Source organism: Crinia signifera, chromosome 6 (genome assembly GCF_055691185.1).
Source record: "Crinia signifera chromosome 6, ASM5569118v1, whole genome shotgun sequence".
Lineage (NCBI taxonomy): Eukaryota > Metazoa > Chordata > Amphibia > Anura > Myobatrachidae > Crinia > Crinia signifera.
In genome coordinates, this window is record NC_139222.1 from 244,164,465 (window position 1) to 244,185,511 (window position 21,047).

General features: G+C 47.3%; 1 protein-coding gene across 3 annotated transcripts in view; it reads right to left on the minus strand.

Annotated features, from left to right (window-relative positions):
* The window catches only part of DPCD (deleted in primary ciliary dyskinesia homolog (mouse)), a 24,988-nt gene continuing 3,941 nt past the window's right edge, over nt 1-21,047 (minus strand). For all 3 annotated transcript variants that reach the window (XM_083149208.1, XM_083149209.1, XM_083149207.1), the window contains exons 3-6: nt 15,037-15,161; nt 13,400-13,533; nt 2,555-2,657; nt 1-177 (exon numbers count right to left, since the gene is read on the minus strand). In XM_083149208.1, coding sequence (XP_083005334.1) covers nt 73-177; nt 2,555-2,657; nt 13,400-13,533; nt 15,037-15,161 — 467 coding nt within the window. In that variant the 3' untranslated portion in view covers nt 1-72. The remainder of the gene's footprint in view (nt 178-2,554; nt 2,658-13,399; nt 13,534-15,036; nt 15,162-21,047) is intronic.

The following is a 21,047-nucleotide window of genomic DNA, read 5'->3' on the forward strand; positions in this document are numbered from 1 at the left end:
TGAACATAAGCGTACGTATTTTATTTATTTTATTACAAAACCATATAAGATAGTAAAAGATTTCATCGCAAGTTACTGAGTTTTGCAGTCAACATCCCCTTCAGTGTTTGTCTTTATTGATTTAAGTTCCTTTTGTAATTCTTCTTCCAGACCGAGAATCTCCATTGGTTTTTGATACTAGGTAAAAAAAATATATCAAAAAGTGTAAAAGTTTCCACAATGCAATGAACAAAACGTCATATTTTCTTTCCACAGCTCTCAGGAGTCAGTCATTAATAAAACAACCAAAATGGTCATTCTCTGTGTTAGAAACTATGAGATCTCCGGGACAAGCGTTATTAGCTTCTAGACCGGTGGCTCCCAACCTGGGGTACACTGCAGACCAGTTGTGGGTACTTTAAAATAATATTGGTAACAGTGGAAGAAGAAGTAGTCTCCTGATGGCGGAATAATTCTCCCATTGTCATGGAGACAAACCACATTGCATCACTTCCAGTTCTATCTCGTGATTTTGTTCAACCAGCAATCCCATTTTGAACTACCCGTGCTTCCCTCATACATCATAATTCATCTGCCCCATGCTGACACGGGTGGAGGAAGCAGCGGCATTAATCCTATAGGAGTTAGCAGGAACCCTGGAGACAGTACACAGCCACCCGATTCCTGACCGCACACTACTCCTCCGCTACTCCTTAATATAAAGACAGGCATAAGGATACGATTACCGCTAACTTCCACTTCACTTGTAAGTACTGTGGATATTTCAAATTGAGAGGAGGGGGTACTCATAAATAAAAAGCCTAATCAAGGGGTATGGGCCAGAAAAAAAGGTTGTGAACCGCTGTTCTAGCACCACCATGTGCGTATTTATACACAACTGTTTCCATGTGGGGCAGAATAAAGGACCAGAACAGCATAACACCAAACAGGTTCTGCCATTTCAGATTATTATTTTTGATGGCGTGCAGTGTTAAAGTGGTATCGGTTGCACGGAACTTACCCACATTTACATAGGGACAGCTGTATGAATTACGCTGCATTAGAATAGATTTGTTTGGGTAAGGACACTTGTGTGACAAGCTGACTGGAGCTGGAGAAAGCAACATTGAGCTATTGTGTACCATATAATCCTTGCTGCAATAGTACATGTGATTGTAAACCCATATGCAAATAAAAAACTAAAACATCCTGATGATTTTCCAATAATGGAAAGTGAACATTTAGGGAGGTGGTCTCAGGGCTTTTGCAGCTGTGATCCCATATTCAGTGGTTGTGAGAAATAATGCAAATGCTGTAGCCACATGAAAATGTATTCAGATTCTTATACTGCAAATCCAGGACACTGCATACAAATACACCGCGGCAGTTGCAGAGCCTTTGATAATCGACTCTCGGAGTAACGCATGATAACAGCAGCGTGGCGGTTACAATGAAGATGCCGGTGCCATGTTTGTGCACATAAGTTCTCAGTTGTAGGCTAAGACACGCCCCAAAAATGGTTGTGACGCATCTGTATTTTTGCTGCCATTACCGACCTTAAACAGTCCCTGACTGTCAATCATTTTGTGACTAAATCCTCCCTGGGAGCAACATCACTAAGGTACCTTTGTGCAGTGCAACAGCACCACATATGCATATTGCTCATATCTGTTCAATCCATAAATATCAGAATTGCTTACACCCCTGAATCAGGCCCCCAAGTCCAGCATGTAGCTAAAGTTGTAGGCAAAAGATAGAAAAGTTGCATTAAGTGATGGCAAGAGGTACAAGTGTCTGCAGAGCCTTGGGGCTTATTTATCAAGTGTTCATTTAATAAAATCATGGACTTTTGGCCATTTTGCTAGTAGGATTTAAAATGTAATTTTATTAAAGGCAGAACATCACGGTGCTTCACCATTAACCACTTGAGTGGTATGACTGGAAATTTTCCAGGCTCAGCTGCGCTGTCGCAGTGGGCTGTCCCGGAAAATTTCCGGGCATACCACCAATATCTAGGTGTGCGCCAGTAGTGCCTGCAGCTGTACACCACAGGCACATCACCTGTCCGGGCACCCCCCACCTCTCTGCTCCGGCGATCATACGCCGGAACTCCCCTGCCGCTGCCCCCGCCGCCATTAGCTGCAGGGAGCAAGCGGCAGGCTCGGGGATATTTGGCGTGGCTCGGGAGCCCGAGTCCTCCAACGCCTGCCACCTGTTGTGAACAGCAGCTGGGGCAGCGACAGGGCCCGGGAGTTCCGGAGTGGAAATGAGGGGGAGGGGGGAGAGTGGGGGGTGGCCCACCGCTCTGTGGTGGGTTGTGCTGGGGCAGGACAAACCTGCCCCAGCAAAAGCAAAACCCGGGTTAATTAAAACCCCACTGTCAAAATAGATGAAAATCTGCAATTTTACAAAGCTGAAGCTGAATGTATCCATATTCTGTCACGTTGTTTGGAAGCAGCAGTGTGGTTAGGTGCCGCAAAAAGCACTTAACAAAAACACACACACACACACACACACAAAAAACACTTTGTGAACGACCTACTTTATGACTTAGAGCAAACAAGACCATACTTACAGTAATAATTAAGGTGTTATTCGCATGGGCAAAACTTAGAGCATTTTCATTCAAGTCAAGCTGACATCGGTCCAGGTCGGGAATAGAAAACTTTTTATAATACCTGTAACAACAAGACAGGCAGGAGTGAGAAGCAAACACAACCATACAGTGTGACAAGCCAGACTACAGAGGCGTAGCACAGTAATAATGGAAGACAGATCTGTTCTACACCCAGATCTCTGCTCCCTCACATTGGTGGTATCAGACACAGGCAGATAGCTCAGACAGCTGATAGGTCTGTGACTTCTCACAGGCAGAGGATGGGGGAGACCAACCGTGGCAGAGATTTGTACATACTGTATACGGAGACAGTGTTAAAGAGATCGCATAATGCAATGGGAACATGAAGCACAAATACAGTAAATAAAGAGCAATACAGTGTGTATGAAATACAGATCACCGTCCACAGACATCATCTGTGGACTCCTGTATTTATATGAAGGGTTGATTGGTTGCCCATAGCAAGATCCCATATCAAACAGAACACCCATATTAGTAAATTTCCCCATTAGGATCTGTGTCAGCCCAATGTAATCACATATTATTATTTTAATATGCAGCTATTCCCGGTCTACGGTGTTAAAGAACCCTTGTGACTTGTAAAGGTAAAAGATAATAGCTAACAATGAAATACATTCTAATTACCATATTTAAATACTGCATCCCACAGGTGTTTCTGTTGGGTCATGGTGATTCCCTTTATCCAGCTTGGGTGAACTCTACTATACTGTAGCATGGGTTCATAACCTCAATCCCAGAAGTAAGATCAATGCCTGCAGTTATGGGGCCTACACACGGGATGACTGCTGAGCGATCTGAGCAATGTAGATCGCTCAGCAAGATCACTTCGCACACTGCTGCCCAGCGATGTAGCAGCGATGTGTGCTGAGCGATCGGTCAGGGCCAGTGTTCTCCGGTGAGATGTGTCAGCGCTGTGTGCTGAGCGATCTGTCAGGGCCAGTGTTCTCCGGTGAGATGTGTCAGCGCTGTGCTGAGCGATCGGTCAGGGCCGGTGCTCTCTGGTGAGATGTGTCAGCGCTGTGTGCTGAGTGATCGGTCAGGGCCAGTGCTCTCTGGTGAGATGTGTCAGCGCTGTGTGCTGAGCGATTGGTCAGGGCCAGTGCTCTCTGGTGAGATGTGTTAGCGCTGTGTGCTGAGCGATCAGTCAGGGCCAGTGCTCTCTGGTGAAATGTGTCAGCGCTGTGTGCTGAGCGATCAGTCAGGTCCAGTGTTCTCTGGTGAGATGTGTCAGCGCTGTGTGCTGAGTGATCAGTCAGGTCCAGTGTTCTCTGGTGAGATGTGTCAGCGCTGTGTGCTGAGCGATCAGTCAGGGCCAGTGCTCTCTGGTGAGATGTGTCAGCGCTGTGTGCTGAGCGATCGGTCAGGGCCGGTGTTCTCCAGTGACATGTGTCAGCGCTGTGTGCTGAGCGATTGGTCAGGGCCAGTGCTCTCTGGTGAGATGTGTTAGCGCTGTGTGCTGAGCGATCAGTCAGGGCCAGTGCTCTCTGGTGAAATGTGTCAGCGCTGTGTGCTGAGCGATCAGTCAGGGCCAGTGCTCTCTGGTGAGATGTGTCAGCGCTGTGTGCTGAGCGATCGGTCAGGGCCAGTGCTCTCTGGTGAGATGTGTTAGCGCTGTGTGCTGAGCGATCAGTCAGGGCCAGTGCTCTTTGGTGAAATGTGTCAGCGCTGTGTGCTGAGCGATCAGTCAGGGCCAGTGCTCTCTGGTGAAATGTGTCAGCGCTGTGTGCTGAGCGATCAGTCAGGTCCAGTGTTCTCTGGTGAGATGTGTCAGCGCTGTGTGCTGAGTGATCAGTCAGGTCCAGTGTTCTCTGGTGAGATGTGTCAGCGCTGTGTGCTGAGCGATCGGTCAGGGCCAGTGCTGTGTGCTGAACGATCAGTCAGGGCCAGTGCTCTCTGGTGAGATGTGTCAGCGCTGTGTGCTGAGCGATCGGTCAGGGCCGGTGTTCTCCAGTGACATGTGTCAGCGCTGTGTGCTGAGCGATTGGTCAGGGCCAGTGCTCTCTGGTGAGATGTGTTAGCGCTGTGTGCTGAGCGATCAGTCAGGGCCAGTGCTCTCTGGTGAAATGTGTCAGCGCTGTGTGCTGAGCGATCAGTCAGGTCCAGTGTTCTCTGGTGAGATGTGTCAGCGCTGTGTGCTGAGTGATCAGTCAGGTCCAGTGTTCTCTGGTGAGATGTGTCAGCGCTGTGTGCTGAGCGATCGGTCAGGGCCAGTGCTGTGTGCTGAACGATCAGTCAGGGCCAGTGCTCTCTGGTGAGATGTGTCAGCGCTGTGTGCTGAGCGATCGGTCAGGGACGGTGTTCTCCAGTGACATGTGTCAGCGCTGTGTGCTGAGCGATTGGTCAGGGCCAGTGCTCTCTGGTGAGATGTGTTAGCGCTGTGTGCTGAGCGATCAGTCAGGGCCAGTGCTCTCTGGTGAAATGTGTCAGCGCTGTGTGCTGAGCGATCAGTCAGGGCCAGTGCTCTCTGGTGAGATGTGTCAGCGCTGTGTGCTGAGCGATCGGTCAGGGCCGGTGTTCTCCAGTGACATGTGTCAGCGCTGTGTGCTGAGCGATTGGTCAGGGCCAGTGCTCTCTGGTGAGATGTGTTAGCGCTGTGTGCTGAGCGATCAGTCAGGGCCAGTGCTCTCTGGTGAAATGTGTCAGCGCTGTGTGCTGAGCGATCAGTCAGGGCCAGTGCTCTCTGGTGAGATGTGTCAGCGCTGTGTGCTGAGCGATCGGTCAGGGCCAGTGTTCTCCAGTGACATGTGTCAGCGCTGTGTGCTGAGCGATCGGTCAGGGCCAGTGCTCTCTGGTGAGATGTGTTAGCGCTGTGTGCTGAGCGATCAGTCAGGGCCAGTGCTCTCTGGTGAAATGTGTCAGCGCTGTGTGCTGAGCGATCAGTCAGGGCCAGTGCTCTCTGGTGAGATGTGTCAGCGCTGTGTGCTGAGCGATCAGTCAGGGCCAGTGCTCTCTGGTGAGATGTGTCAGCGCTGTGTGCTGAGCGATCAGTCAGGGCCAGTGCTCTCTGGTGAGATGTGTCAACACTGTGTGCTGAGCGATCTGTAATAGATTTATCCAGCATGCAGGATCTTAATCGCTGGGCGATTGTGACACACGGGGCTGCGCATTGCTATCGCTATGGCCCCTACACCCGGATGTTCTAGTGAGGTCACTTAGAAAATGCCCTGAAATCGCCCCCATTACATCTGCAGCCACAAGTGAATAAGCTGGCATATTGCGGTGACGCAATATGCAATAACTATCACGATAACCATCACGTACACAAGTATTGTACAAGTAACTCTATATACATGCAGTCACAGGCTGAGCAGGTGTCCCTTCTGCCCGAAGCTGGATATGTGCTTAGCAGGACTCCTACCTTTAGCACCTTCCTAAAGAATGAGCTTTATACACAAAAAATAATAAAAATAAACCTCAATATATAATTGTGCAGAGGTCACATGACCATTAAACGGGATTCTAAAATATGAGAACCTACGTTTAGAACATAATAGGCACTCAAGCGCCAAGAAAATGTGCAAAGACAAGGCCCCCAAAGCAGCAGCTGCTTGATATACAGGGTAAATGTATACATCAGTGTTACCAAATATAGTTTTAGTGACAAACGTATGAAAGCAATGAGACTGGGCACAGAATGTGCTGCTCTCTGACAGAGATTAAAGTCTTCTGTGATGTAGCTGCTTTTGGTATTTGGCAAAAGGTGGCAGACGTGGATAATAAGGGAGATGTCAAAGGTTAAACAGCAGAGATTAGATGAACACAAAGACATGTTAAAGAAGTGTTAACTCCTCAGTGATAGATAAAAAGACTATACAAAGCAGGAAACTTTGCTTGGGACAGGGAGGAACTGAGCACGTAATCCAATGAATGAGTGTTCCGTGCTAAATAATATATCTCATACATTGTTAAACTGATAACGTGCAGCACATTGGCGGTGCCGAGACACGCAGGCAGCCTCATAGGCAACCAGCCTGTATTAGACTTGTTTTATTCTTCTTTTAAAACATGTTCTATCAAGCATTAAGTAAGGAAAACGGATAATGGGAGAGCCTTGAGGAGAGTCTTATTAAAGAGATACTTGTAGTTACTAGCTGGTTCCATGGCAAAGTGTAAAGGCTAGGGGGTTATTCAGACCTGATCGCATGGCTGCGATGTTGCAATCAGAGTGATTGTCGATATATTGTGTATGCATACGGCCCGTAGTACACATGTGCAAGGCCATCCTACAATAAAATCCTGCTCTCCCAAACAGCATGGCACTAGAGGGTGGAAAGCGGACTTTACTGGGAGTGTCCGGGAAAATTCAGGCGCGCGCAGGTGTTTGAAGGGAAGGTGTGTGACATCAGCTCCGGCCCTGATCAGCCCGTTTCTTTCCTGGGTGCCAGATGACTTCCACAGATGGAATTCCGATGGTCGTTTCTCAGACATCGGAATCCCGACTGCCAGGGGCTATTTTCCCTCGTGGAGGTCCACAACCCCCATAGAGGGAGAATAAAACAGGTGGAGAGCAAAGCAAGCCACCAAGCCCTCAGCATGTTGAGCGAGAGGCCGCAAGGGGCTCCAATGTGCTCGCCCCATGTCGGACTACTGACAGTCGGGATTCCGATGTCGGATAATTGAGCACCGTAATCCTGATGGTCGGGGACGCGTACCACATCCTTCTATCTCAGTCGCCGAGTAAGCCCTGGACTACACATAGACGGCACACAGAAGAAGAAAATAATTAAATGGTGAGCGGCTTGCGTATGGATTTGCAGCTGATCCAGCTAATTTTCACCAGCCTTGCACAGCAATTTGCAGGCTTGCATGAGGCGGGAATTCATTCTGGTTGGGCAACGTATATCTCTGCAATTTAGCAGAGCAGCGATCAGGCCGGAATAACCCCCTTAGGTAGGAGGAATAGGTGGCGGAACGGTGTATAAAAGCATATGCTAGACACTTGGGCCGTTGCAGCCAGCTAGTAATTGTGATCAATACTTTTGATGGTTATTATGTAGATAATCCAAAATGACCTCTATTAAAAGATTAAGGAGAGAGAGGTCGCTAAGTAGGGCTGTAGGTAACAATAAAACAGGTAAAATACTGCAGAGAGTCATCACTACGTGTGGTGTCACAGCATTGTGGACTCTGCAGTGACAGTTGTCAGACGCTGCATGTTCAACATCAGCTTCTAGCTAACATTTATCAAGTACATTCTATAAAATCATTGGTTGCTATAGGCAACTTCTCCACTCAGAGGTGCTTTAAGAGAGGAGGGGTCCATGTACAGGCTCTGATTGGACCCACTACTCTCAAGCAGTGCAGTAGGCTTGGCATTGTGTCATTGTCTCCAGGAACATGGTGCCCACGCTGTGTTCCCAGGGCACATCTCTAATACACATGCGCAGATCACCGTAAAATGGCCAAGGCGGCCATTTTCCCAGTGATATTTTCAGCTCTGCAGTCAGCAGCTGGCTTATACGTGAGTATAATTAAATGGGTTCAGGGTGTGCGATATGTGGGCCCCCTATTACCCAGGGGCCCGGGTGCACTGCAAAACTTGCAACCATTATAGATACTTCAGCAGCTCCACTCTTTAAAAGGTTACATCTCTCATAGTATAAGGATTTGTCCAAAGCTGTTATTTCTACACAAAAAGCCATTATGCTCCATCAAGCAACTTTTTGAAATTCCAGCACCATTCCAACAGCACACCTCCAACAGCACACCTCCAACAGCACTCCATACTATACTGCCCACTTGTATGGAGTCAGGGACACACTGCAGAGTGTGGCTAATCTGCATTGCGTCAGGTCAGCAATAAACAAATACATGGTCCCCTCAAATTCTATGTGTACACTGTACACGTGACAAAAGTGTTTAGCCACACCCGTAAATTATTGAATTCAGGTATTTCAATCAGACCCATTGCCACAGGTGTATAACATCAGGCACCTAGTCATGCAGTCTCCATTTGTGATACGGTAATAGAATGCCACCTTTGCTATAAGACGGTCCGTGAGATTTCATCCCTACTGGATATTCCAGGCTCAGCTATCGGTGATGGCATTAGGAAGTGGAACCTTTTAGGAACAACAGCAACTCAGCCACAAAGCCGGGGGCAACGACTGCTAAGGCACATGTGGAGTTACTCAGATTCATTCACACGGGGGCTTGATGTTGGGCGCAAGGTGCGTACGCAGGTTACGAGCGGCAACAGCGAACAGACCGTTCACAGGGCGCACGCACCCAAGACCGCGGCCGGGGTGAATAGCCGCACCCATGGAAACGCCCAGCATTTCATGGGCATTCCCCGTGGGAGGTGGGGGTGGGCAGTTCCTGGTGAATGTGCACGCATATCTAAGGTGGCCTGAGAGGTGACCACATCATTTGATGGCGACCATCGAATGATGTGGGTGTTACCACACAGCCTGCGAATGGAAGTTTAAGTTAAACATCTATTAGCAGCCAGTGCGTACAAACATGGCATGTGAGTGGATCGGCATTTGGAGGGAATCACAGCCTTGAGAAACAACCAGAATAACCCCCACGGTGCATAAAAGTCGTCACTAACGCTCTGCTGATCTCACAACTGTGAAGAGTTCCAAAATTCCACTGGCATTAATGTAAGCACAAAATGTGTGAGGCGGGAGCTTAATGGAATGGGATTCCCATGGCCGAGCCGTTGCATGTAAGCCTTACATCAGCAAGTCCAGTACCACATGTCGGATGGAGGGGTGTAACGCACACAGACACTGGACTGTGGAGGAGAGAAAACTTGTTCTGTGGAATGGCGAACACCTTCCCTGTTTGGCAAACAGATAGGAGAGTCTGGGTTTGACAGATCAGGAGAACGTTACCTACCTGACTGCATCACAGTGGGGAAAGGATAATAGTATGGGGCTGTTTTCTGGGTTTGAACTAGGCACAATCCAGTATCTCCAGTGAAGGGCAATCCTAATGCTTCAGCATACCAATACATTTTAAATAATGCTATGCTTCCAATTTTGTGGCAGCAGTTCGGGGAAGGGCGTTTTATTTATATATTTATTACAAGTTATTTATATAGCGCACACATATTCTGCAGCGCTTTACAGAGAATATCTGAACATTCACATCAGTCCCTGCCCCAGTGGAGCTTACAATTCATTCTAGAGTTAATTTTGTTGGGAGCCGCCAGAGTACCTGGAGGAAACCCATGCAAGCACAAGGAGAATACACATCCTCCGCACAGTTAGGGCCATTGTGTTGAACCCATGACCTCAGTGCTGTGAGGCAGTAATGCTAACCATTACACGTCCATGCTGCCCCTTCTCTATTCCAACATGACTGTACAGACATGGTTTGAAGAGTTCGGTGTGGAAGAACATGATCGGCCTGCACAGAGCCCTGACCTCAATCCCATGGAGCACCTTCTGAGATGGACTGGAACGGACATTGTGAGACAGGCCTTCTCATCCAACATCAGAATCTGATCGCAGATACACGTGAACAGCACATATATTACCCGACAACACCAGGGACTCACTTTTCCTGGATGGGTGCATCCCCTGGGACACACTCCGCCTGGAACAGCGTCCCATGCACCACAGGGTAGGAGGGACTGAAGCACGGTTTCCTGCCCTGCCTCACAGCAGGGATAGAGCCATCAAGGCAGGTTAGAATGTGTGCAATGCTGGGGAGGTCGGCTGTATAATGTGCAATGCTGGAGGCTGTGGAGGTCGGCTGTGTAATATGCAATGCTGGGGACTGGGGAAGTAGGCTGTATAATGTGCAATGCTGGGGGGGGGGGGGGGTTTGAAAGGAGGCTTGGTATGTGCAACGTTGGGGGGTTTGAAAGGATTTTGGTATAAATGCAATGCTGGGGAGGTCAGCTGTATAATGTGCAATGCTGGGGGGGGGGGTTTGAAAGGAGGCTGGGTATGTGTAATACCGGGGCAGGGTGAAATTAATAATAATTAGTAAGAACCGTCATTCCATTGGGACCCAGAAAAGGTCAAGTAGGACCCCAATTTTTTTTTTAAGTGAGGGATCCCATCCATGGACCCACTTTTGTTTTGGTTAGACGCGATCACTGATGAAATGGACAAATTCCAACATAACACTCCAAAGTCTTGTGGAAAGTCTTCAAAATTAGTGAAAGCTGTTATAGCCGCAAGCGGGGAACAACTCCATATTAAAGTATATGTATTTGAATACAATGTCATCATAGTCCCTGTCAGTGTAATGGTCTCTCATCCAAACAGTTGTGCCCAGTGTAGGTGTGCCCATGCAGATCTAAACACAAGCTAGCTGTATATTGCACCCCAATATCGTGGGTACTCGCTCACAAACTCCGTTGTAGATATCGGCCTCCCCTATCCATGCTTGGTTTCAGAGCAGCCATTACTGTGAATGTGCACTTGAACCAGCCGTGTACCTGGTATAAAAGATCGTTCTGACGGCATATGTATATATGTAAGTACCCACAACGCTGCCTAGCCAGAGATTCCGTCTGACCTTAGCCCGTGTGCCAGTCATTTCACATCAGCAGAAGGTAGTGAAGCCAATGAGTAGCATATGACTATGCACCACCCCTCGCTGTGCACGCTCAGCCCAGGAGCACGTCCTGTCCGATACACGCAACACTGGCCTGCACTCCCCCATTACTGGCACGTAGCCCTCCACATTAGCTGATCTATAAGATGTACAACCCCAACAGAGCATAAATAGAAAGACAGATGTATAAAGGGAAATGGCTTATTACTATTCTGCTGTATAAATCAGGCAGCTATACTGTACTGCTGCTGGAAACCTCACTCTTTCAGGCAAGCGTTGTATCAGTTATATAAAGGAAATCTAAGTTAGTAACATTCAGACTGTTTTTGTTAGTACATTTCTAACTTCTCTGCCGCAGACGTACACACTGGCATAGTGTAGGCAGGATGACTGCCGGTGCTGTGCTCATCTCTCATGGTCTATATGGAATGACAGGGTGAATATGACATATCTTATCGGTATTCATGAATACATCAGTAGAACAGTTCACTGCTGGCTATGTGGGATCCTCTACGAGAGCGCCCTCTATTGACCTCAGCTGAAGCTTACATCATGATCTTATAGTGAATAACTTCACTTGAAACTTGCACATTCTATGAAAAGAGCGCTAAAGAGAATACAAGTATAAGATGGGATATGTAATATATGTGTTTTATGTAATAACGGATTATTCTGGATAGTTAAGCAAGCAGCAACACAGGCAGACCAAAAAATCTTGGTTCTATAAAGACAATAGAAATATTGGTACAGGATTTGCTTGGAGCTTGTTGATATTTCCATTATATTTATTTACAGTTTCTTATATAGCGCAGAAAATTCTGTTGCGCTTTACAATAGGAAACAGTGATAAAACAAACTGGGTAGCTACAAACTGACATAGAGGTAGGAGGGCCCTGCTCGTAAGCTTAAAATCTATAGGGTTAATAGAAGGGATACATAAGGACAGAGTTCCATAGCATAGCAGTCCCACCAGATTGCAAGACAGTCCTGATGGGATGCAATTAGAGAAGAATGCTACTGGAGGTTGTGTGGGGGTTCCGGAATATGATAGGCTTGCCTAGAGAGGTGAGTTTTCAGGGAGCGATTGAAAGTTTGGAGGTTAGAGGAGAGTCTTAATGTGGGCGAAAGGGCATTCCATAGGGTGGGTGCTGCCTGAAGAAAGTTCTGCAATTGTGGATGGGATCTAGTAATGAGTGTGGATGAGAGACGCAGCCATTGTGCACAGCAGAGAGGTCTGGTGGGGATATATTTTTATATTTCCATAGAAATTATTGCGTTATAATTAAGGTGGACGGACACTTGGCTCTGCCCATCAATGGTCATCTGCCCATCCCTTTATGCAAAAGCTGTTACGTAGCCATTCCCTGGTGTAGATCTGTGTGTCCAAGTGAGCTAGGACTGACAGTCACTATCAGCATCCATAGATGATAAAACACCTAGAAGTGCATATACCGTATGCCTCCTAAAGATTTTCAGGATTTTTGCGCCCATAAAAAATTGCTCAACTACATTGCAATCAGCTCTGAGTCAGGCCCATAACATCTATGGTAGGAAAGCCACAGACAACATATACCATATACGTAATGCTAGTGTTTGCCCAGGAAGAGAACAATTGGTCTGTTTGTAAATACTCACCCACAGATGTAAGCTTTATTCTTACACTGCAATTTTACAGCTCCAGAATATCATCAGATGCCAACCATGGCTTACATCTGATGCCACCAAAACGGTCTCCTCCATTTCCTTATTTAACTATTACATCTATTATGTAAACGTAGACAAATAGGCGGCACTCCAAGGCAATATTGTTTCAAGTGCAAATTTATTAGGCAACGTTTCGGGGATATTTCACGCCTTTCTCAAGCCTTACAACCAGTGAAAATTTTCACTTGTTGTAAGGCTTGAGAAAGCGGTGAGATATCCCCGAAACGTTGCCGAATAAATAAGCACATTTGCACTTGAAACAATATTGCCTTGGAGTGACACCTATTTGTCTACATATATAGCGGTTGGAGTCCTCTCTGGTCGGAGGAAGGCACCTGGGCCAGTATATCAGTTATCGGAGTGCCGGTCACACAGCATGGATTAATAAAATAAATGGATAATTACTTTCTGGGTGCAACACTCTGCTTCCACTGTAGCACAGAGACTACAGATTGTTGTGAATATGCAGTAATTCTATCCCGTCATGGCTAGATATGGCAACCACTCTACAAAGAACAATAGGGAATTATGGGGAAGGAGGAAAGGAATGTGCCTACTCACTTTTTGTTGGTTGTACGTACAATACAATAACGCTCGGTCTGGTCTACGCTGACGCTGTATACATCCTTTGGGAAAGGCAGATTACGAATTCTCCACTGAAAACTGGATTTGGTATCCTTCCGCATAAAAACAGGCTGGAAAAAAGAAGAAATGTGCAGTCAACCAGCATAAATGTAATCCTTATAGTTACTGCAATACATTGGAGTTTATATCTGCATGCCACGATTACATGGTTATTTAAAGCTTCGACAGCATTGTCAATAGATTACCAGCTAATGTAAGTTTTATTATGTCTTCGCCGGGCCATGGATCATATAAGAGATCCAACATGCACTGGACCTCATTCTGGTCCATGCGCACCATTGCGTTTCTTTACTGCACATGTGCATTTCTGCGCATGCAACGGCTGCAAGTGGCCACGGTGAACAGAGTGTTCGTCAGGCACTCACACCCAACCGGTGCGGGCGTGGGGTAGCAGCAGGTAGTAGCGCCCATTGGAACTCACAGCGTTTCATGGGTTGGACTCAGTGACGCGGGTGGGCAGCTGACATCACCGGATGTCAGCTGCCCCGGAGCACATGCAAAGCCAAGACTCCTGAGAATGTCTTCGTTTTACGTGCACCTTCCACATGTAATGTGGGTTTGACCCTGTAGGCTGCGAATGGATGTTTATGCAAAACATCTATTCGCAAATTCACCCTGCGAAAGGGGGCGGTGACATGTGCAAGCAGCATGCGGGCTAAAACTTTGCATCGCTGCGTGTCAACCAGAATAACCTCCATTATGTTCTGCGCATGTACAGGACATGTCCTGTCTGATTGACAGGCCGAGGCATTCGCGGGAGGGTCAGGAGTGGCCGGGTTATGAGCGGTAATATTACACTTACTGATATATTCAGTGGTTCATGTGTCCATGGGACTTTTTCAGGACTTCTTGGTGCCGATTGTCACAGGGGTCGCCGGGGACACTGTATATGAGCACAGTGTCCCCTCGCTACGTTCGCCATGCTTCGGGCACACTATTCTAACTCTATGTCCACTTGGATAGTAAAATGACCTGGCACCAAAAGATTTTAAAAAGTCCTGTCGACCATGGCCGATCACCCATCGGTGTCTAACTGCCACTCTACTGGCCACCGCCGATGTTTATGCATCTAACTCAGCCGGGTCCACTAAGTCCACATGGTCGATGTAAACCCCGTCCACCGAGCGCCCGGATACCGAAACAACATGGCAGTGATTGTGTGCGGATTTAATTTGTAGCCAGGGATGCAGTCGATAGTCAATAGGTCGACATGCATTAGGCCAACATGGTCTAAATGTTGACATGTGAAAGTTGACATGAAAAAGGTCGACTTCAGTTTTTCACATTATTTTCATCCAAAAAAGGTACTTTTTCATACTTTACAATCCAAGTGGGCATAGAGTGACATTATAATAGTGTGCCCGAATTATGACGAGGGATGTTGTACACTTATACGGTGTCCACGTCGACTTAGACACAAGAAACATAAAAAAACTCATGTCAACCTTTTCCATGTCGTCCTTTTGCCTGATGACCAATAGTGATCGACCTATTCACTGTCAACCCTATGACCCTATGCCCCATACCCTTGTAGCCATATCACCTGTACTCACATTGGAATTGTTTTCCTTCAAGAAATCTGGCTGTAAAGCTCCAACGACGGCCAGAGGGGTCTCTCCAACCTCAATCTCCCACTGCCCAGAAGCCCCCAGTGCTGACTTTTGTCTCCATTTACGAACTATATAAAAAAAAAAAAAAATGTATACAAGTACCAGAACATTATCTAAGTGCTGAATGTACAAATTTATTTAAGACACAGAATGAACACACAGGACTCGGTAGAGACATAGAACTCCATGTTGCCATAATTCTAGTGCACTTTGGACCTTATTCTGGTGTCATCACTCCCTTGCATGTTCGCACAGGGGATCGATGTTTTGAGTCTGCGCATGTGCAGACACTGGGTGCGAGCGGGCATGGTGAACTGCTAGTTTGCCGTCTTGTTCGCACCTAGCAGTGCAGACAGGGGGTGTGGGGCGGCGGCTACAGGCTGCACCCATGGGAACGCCCATCGTTTCATGGGCGTTCCCATGCAAACGCTGGGCGTTCCCATGCAAATGGCATCGTGACACGGGTGCGGGCAGCTGTTGTCACCACGGCTGCAAATGGATGTTCATGCAAAACATCCATTTGTAGTTGTGCGGGGAACTCGGCGAGCAAGGGGGGGGGGGCTTGGGAAGCTACGAGGGCGGCGTTACATCCACATGCAACGACGCGAATTTCGCATCGTTGCGTGTGGACCAGAATAAGGCCCTTTATCTTCTGATCCTCCATGTGTAACTGGTTTTGTAGATCAAATGCAATAGATGTTTTGAAAAGCCAACAAACATTCCTATTATTAGAAACTACGGTACTCTTTACTTAGAAGGGCGCCCACGATTTTGATCGTGGGGATCGTTAGTAAAAAATCTCGGGCATCTCGGGGATTGAATGCACTAAAAAATCGGGTGCGATCAACCGACGAGATGCCCGAGATTTCCCATAGGGAACAATGTTAACTGTCTCAATTGACCCAATTTTCCTGTTCAATGCCTCAATTGACCCGATTTTTCCATAGGAAACAATGTTAAATGGGCCACAGAGGCCAAATAGGCACCCTGAAGTGTATAATGGCCACCCGAATTGTTAACGCCACCCCACGATCAACGTCAACCCGATGCGTGGCGAGCGCAGCGAGCCCGCGAGGGGCGGCGGTACGCGTCCTACGACCTTTTCATACCCCCACTATCCACGTCGGCGTGGAGTTGAGAATAGAAAGTGTGGCGAGCGCAGCGAGCCACCGAGCCCGAAGCGTGGCGAGCGCAGCGAGCCCCGCGAGGGTACGCGGACAGCTGTGAAGCCCGCGAGGGGACGCGGATACCTGTGAAGGTATCCGCGTCCCCTCGCCACGCTTCGGGCTCGGTGGCTCGCTGCGCTCGCCACACTTTCTATTCTCAACTCCACGCCGACGTGGATAGTGGGGGTATGAAAAGGTCGTAGGACGCGTACCGCCGCCGCTCGCCACGCTTCGGGTTGACGTTGATCGTGGGGTGGCGTTAACAATTCGGGTGGCCATTATTCACTTCAGGGTGCCTATTTGGCCTCTGTGGCCCATTTAACATTGTTTCCTATGGAAAAATTGGGTCAATTGAGGCATTGAACAGGAAAATCGGGTCAATTGAGACATTTAACATTGTTCCCTATGGGAAATCTCGGGCATCTCGTCGGTTGATCGCACCCGATTTTTTAGTGCATTCAATCCCCGAGATGCCCGAGATGGGCGCCCTTCTAAGTAAAGAGTACCGAAACTACAATGTAATTCATTACAATGGTAACGTAATGCAATTCTCAGAAACTCACGCTGAAATATTACACAGTTCAAAAGTTATTCAAATGAAAGTAAAATTCTGATTTTACTTATGAATCATTAAGAAATGGAGCCGTTTGTGTACATGGTTATTTTTATATTCTGCTTCCCTCGGTTCTGGTTTTGACAACAGAGAAGAGGTGGTCCCTCATATAGGGAAGACCTTGCACAGAACTGCTTTACAGAGGCTGATCTAGCAGCAGAGACTGGAGACGGTACAGTACATGCTTCTGTTTCCATCCCTTCTCCACCAGCCACCCTGTATATCCTGTATACACGGTCAGTAACCGTTTCTCATCCATGGACAAGATAGAACACTGGCCCTGATCGGCAATTAACTAAATGTATCAGTAATTTAGACTTAATCGCTGGGCAATAGCAACGTGTGGGGCCGCTGTGGAGCAATGTCATGAAATCGCTCCATAAGCTTTATGTGTAGGGATATTCACATGCAGCAATAACCAGTGGCGGATTCATGGGGGGGGGGCACCCGGGCACGTGCCCCCCCCCTGTCATTTCATTTTGTAGCTGAGGACCAGGGCTTTCCAACGAGCCCAGCCCCGTGTCTCTAGCCCCCCGGGAACCGGAGATATCGCCTGGAAAAGCTGTAACGTTTTTTCCCCATAGGATAATATGGGACCCGTCAATTCTGACCCCCACCCGGTTCCGAGGGCTGCCAGTTCCCCTTCTGGCATCACAGAAGCTTGTAGTTGATCTCATTCAATTCCAAATCGCTGGGCCTTCAATATGATACCAGGCTGGTCCATATCCATCAATCAGTTCCAGAGATATTGCATATAAACCGATTTTTTTTATTTTTTAAATGTAATTTCATAGCTGTTCATGTTCTTTGAGGGCAGATTACTCTGGAACCAAACGTTCCAGTTTCCCTGGACCAAAATCATTCAAAACCCACTCAAAAGTTCTTCAATATGATACTTGTCTCATGTAAATTGGTCAGTTGGTTCCGAAGATATAGCCGGTTAAATGAGATAACTGGTTAAGGGGAGGGGGAGGGGGGGGGGTTTCTCTCCCCCTAACACCAAAAAATGCAGGGACTAGGCTGGTGTAAAAGGGGCCAACCCGGGAATGCATTTTCTGGTGTGAAAGGGGTATTATTTCAAATAGCCGGGACCTGCAGTGCTCTGAATACAGCCAGGCTCTGCCACTGAGAGTGGCTATCACTTCTGCCTGGCGGCGGCTGTCTCCAATTTACCACAAGCATGTATTCCCCCTTGGCAATGAGCATGTAATCCCATATGGCAACGAGCATGGAACCTCTGGCAATAAGCATGGAACCCTTGGCAATGAGCATGTAGATAAGCAGCACTTATGTATCATAATTTTGAATAGGCATTATGGTGTTTGGCATAATACATAATGGCGTGTAACTTAACGTGTAATGGACATTATGGTGTAAATGTTTAATGCGCGCCTTTGGTGGACAATGTCCCTGTTTATGAAGCGTATTGTGAATTTTGGCTAAGGGGGGTATTCAATGTCAGGGGCACGGCTGTCGAGCTAGCGCGACAGCCGTGCCCCTGTCCCGTTCTCGGTTAGCTCGCCTGGAGCTCGGCAGTCGGGATTCAATGTCCCGGCTGCCGAGCGGCGAGAAGGGGGCGTGGCCGCGAGTTGCGGTCGGGAAGTGACGAGCTGCAGCCGGCAGCTCGTCACTTCCCGGCTGTTCTCGGCAGAACGAGCCCGACAGCTAGAGATGTCGGGCTCGTTCTGCCAGGAAACCCTGTTCAATGCTGTCGGGGAAGACAGCATTGAATAGGGCCCCGCAGCCATCTCCCCCGTCGGGAGATGGCTGCGGAAGCTCGAACGAGATTGCATACCCCCCTTAATCTGTGTGGCATTATGTGAATTCTGGCTCAATCCGTGTGGCATTATGTGAATTTTGACACAATCCGTGTGGCATTATGTGAATTCTGGCTCAATCCGTGTGGCATAATGTAAATTTTGGCTCAATCCATGTGGCATTATGTGAATTTTGGCTCATTCCATTTGGCATCATGTGTAAGGGGCATGTATAATGGGGTCTAGTATTTTGTTGCATATTGTGTAGAAGTTGTATATGGTGTTGTACACTACACTCAAGGACACGCCCCCTGTTGATTGGCCACACACCCTTTTCCGGAGCGCGCCTTTCGGCGCGCGCACAACTACATTCTTCACTTTTTGTCGCCATGGTGAGCCTGCGTATTTTGAATGCCAGGGCCTATTTTTAATCCCATTCCCACTCTCTCTCTCTGCTGCTCTCTTAGCATGTACACTGGCACCACTAAAACCGCCCCTCCCCCACCTAAACCCTCTTTTATCATGGTGCCCCCCCTGTCATTTTATCCTGGATCCGCCCCTGGCAATAACTATGTGTAAGTCACATTAACTTTCCATATACCGAACCTCACAAAACACAGTATAATATTAGCAAATTGCTACAGGGTACACCGGTAATGCAAGCGTATACAGTATATAATCCATTATAAACAGATATACAAAATGCTGCATACTAGCTTATAACACAACTTGTTTTATGATTGCTAAAAGAAATACAGGTCCTGGGTATAAGCCAAAGTCATTTAGAAATAAGTTCTCCCATAGGACACTTGCTCTGAAGTTACGCTGCTTGATATTTTCCTGATATGCTCAATATAAAGTGAACCTGACATCGTCATTTTGAAGAAAGTTAATTAAAAATGTCCTTGCTAGCAAAATGCTTTTAGATGCATGTAAAGGGGGGCACTGTGGCGCTCTTACCCTGGTAATGCTAATTAGGGTTAATTCTTCTGGCCCGCAGATCATCTGCTGTCTATGTTTGAGAACTCACTCCCAGGACACTGCTCCAAGATAGGGGGCCAGGCGTTTGAGACACTACTAGCCCTGACTTGTCATTGATGAAATACCTGGGCACCAGCGCCCTCATCAAGCCAGTGACAAGTGAGCTGTGCTGCTGTCAATGTGGAGAACTGCATGCTGGGAACAACCATTAATATCCTTATTGTATTTCAGAGTCAATGTCGGTTAAATGCACTAAAATTGGATAAAGTGCATCGCTCAATTGCCTCCTAAAATTCAAGTTGCACAGGAAAATTCTTCAGCATCCACATTCATAGATAACTCAGTGCACATTCTAGGGCACAGGTTCTCAAACTCGGCCCTTGGGACCCCACACAGTGCATGTTTTGCAGATCTCATAGAATCACAAGTGAAATAATTAGCTCCACCTGTGGATCTTTTAAAGTGTATCAATGAGTAATGAATGCACCAGTGCACCTGCCGGATGACCTGGAAAATGGGAACTGTGTGGGGTCCTGAGGACCAAGTTTGAAAACCATTGTTCTAGGGTAATATGAGCTTTTTGTATTTCAACTGTCCTAGCCATCGGGGGGCTGTTCTTTTTAGATAATGTGTAAAAGAAATTCAGGTTCCAGGAGTGTGCTGGTTTCCTATTCCTGGTTAGCTGTGCTGCTTATAATGCAGAATATCCATTGCTGTATAATTCTGCTTTGTGCTCTCATTACTGAACAGTACCATGTCCTAAAGAAATAGGGTGAATAGGGATGGACCCTATTGGTTCCAATGACTCTATACCATTTTCCGCTTGCAACCTGGAAATTGCATTTACGTTCATGACCACAATTGCCTATTGGCACATAGCTAAGTAACTGTTGATGTGTGTGGTCCAATGAAAAACCATTTAATGATTTGAAGGAAATCTGGACATATTTCCTAAAAGCAGAAAGGTATCCAATTCCCTCATGTATCCTAGTGCTTCCATATGACCATGTTTTCCCGCATTTCCTCCTAAAATCTTCTTACAATTCCTATTTTTTTCTATCATTCAAAATCACAAGTAACCCAAATTAATTGTAATTTAAATGCGATTCCAATTTTTAGAACGGTTTATCCATATTCGAGATAAAAAATAAAGTATGCAATGGACGCTTCAATGGGTTTATAAATCTAAAGGTGCCCATACACTGCCTGTGACGTCTCGCAGCAGTGTACAGACACCCGATACCTTGCGAGCCGCCGAGACCTTCCCAGTGGCAGGGACACCGGGTGGTCGGACCGCCTGGTCGGGACCGATGCGCACGGGACCGCGCATCGGACCCGACAGCATGTCAGGGAGAGGCGATTTGGTCCGATTTAACGGGCCGATTGGTCGCAATCGGCAGAAATCGGACCAAATCGCCTCGATGTAGGGGGGCTTTA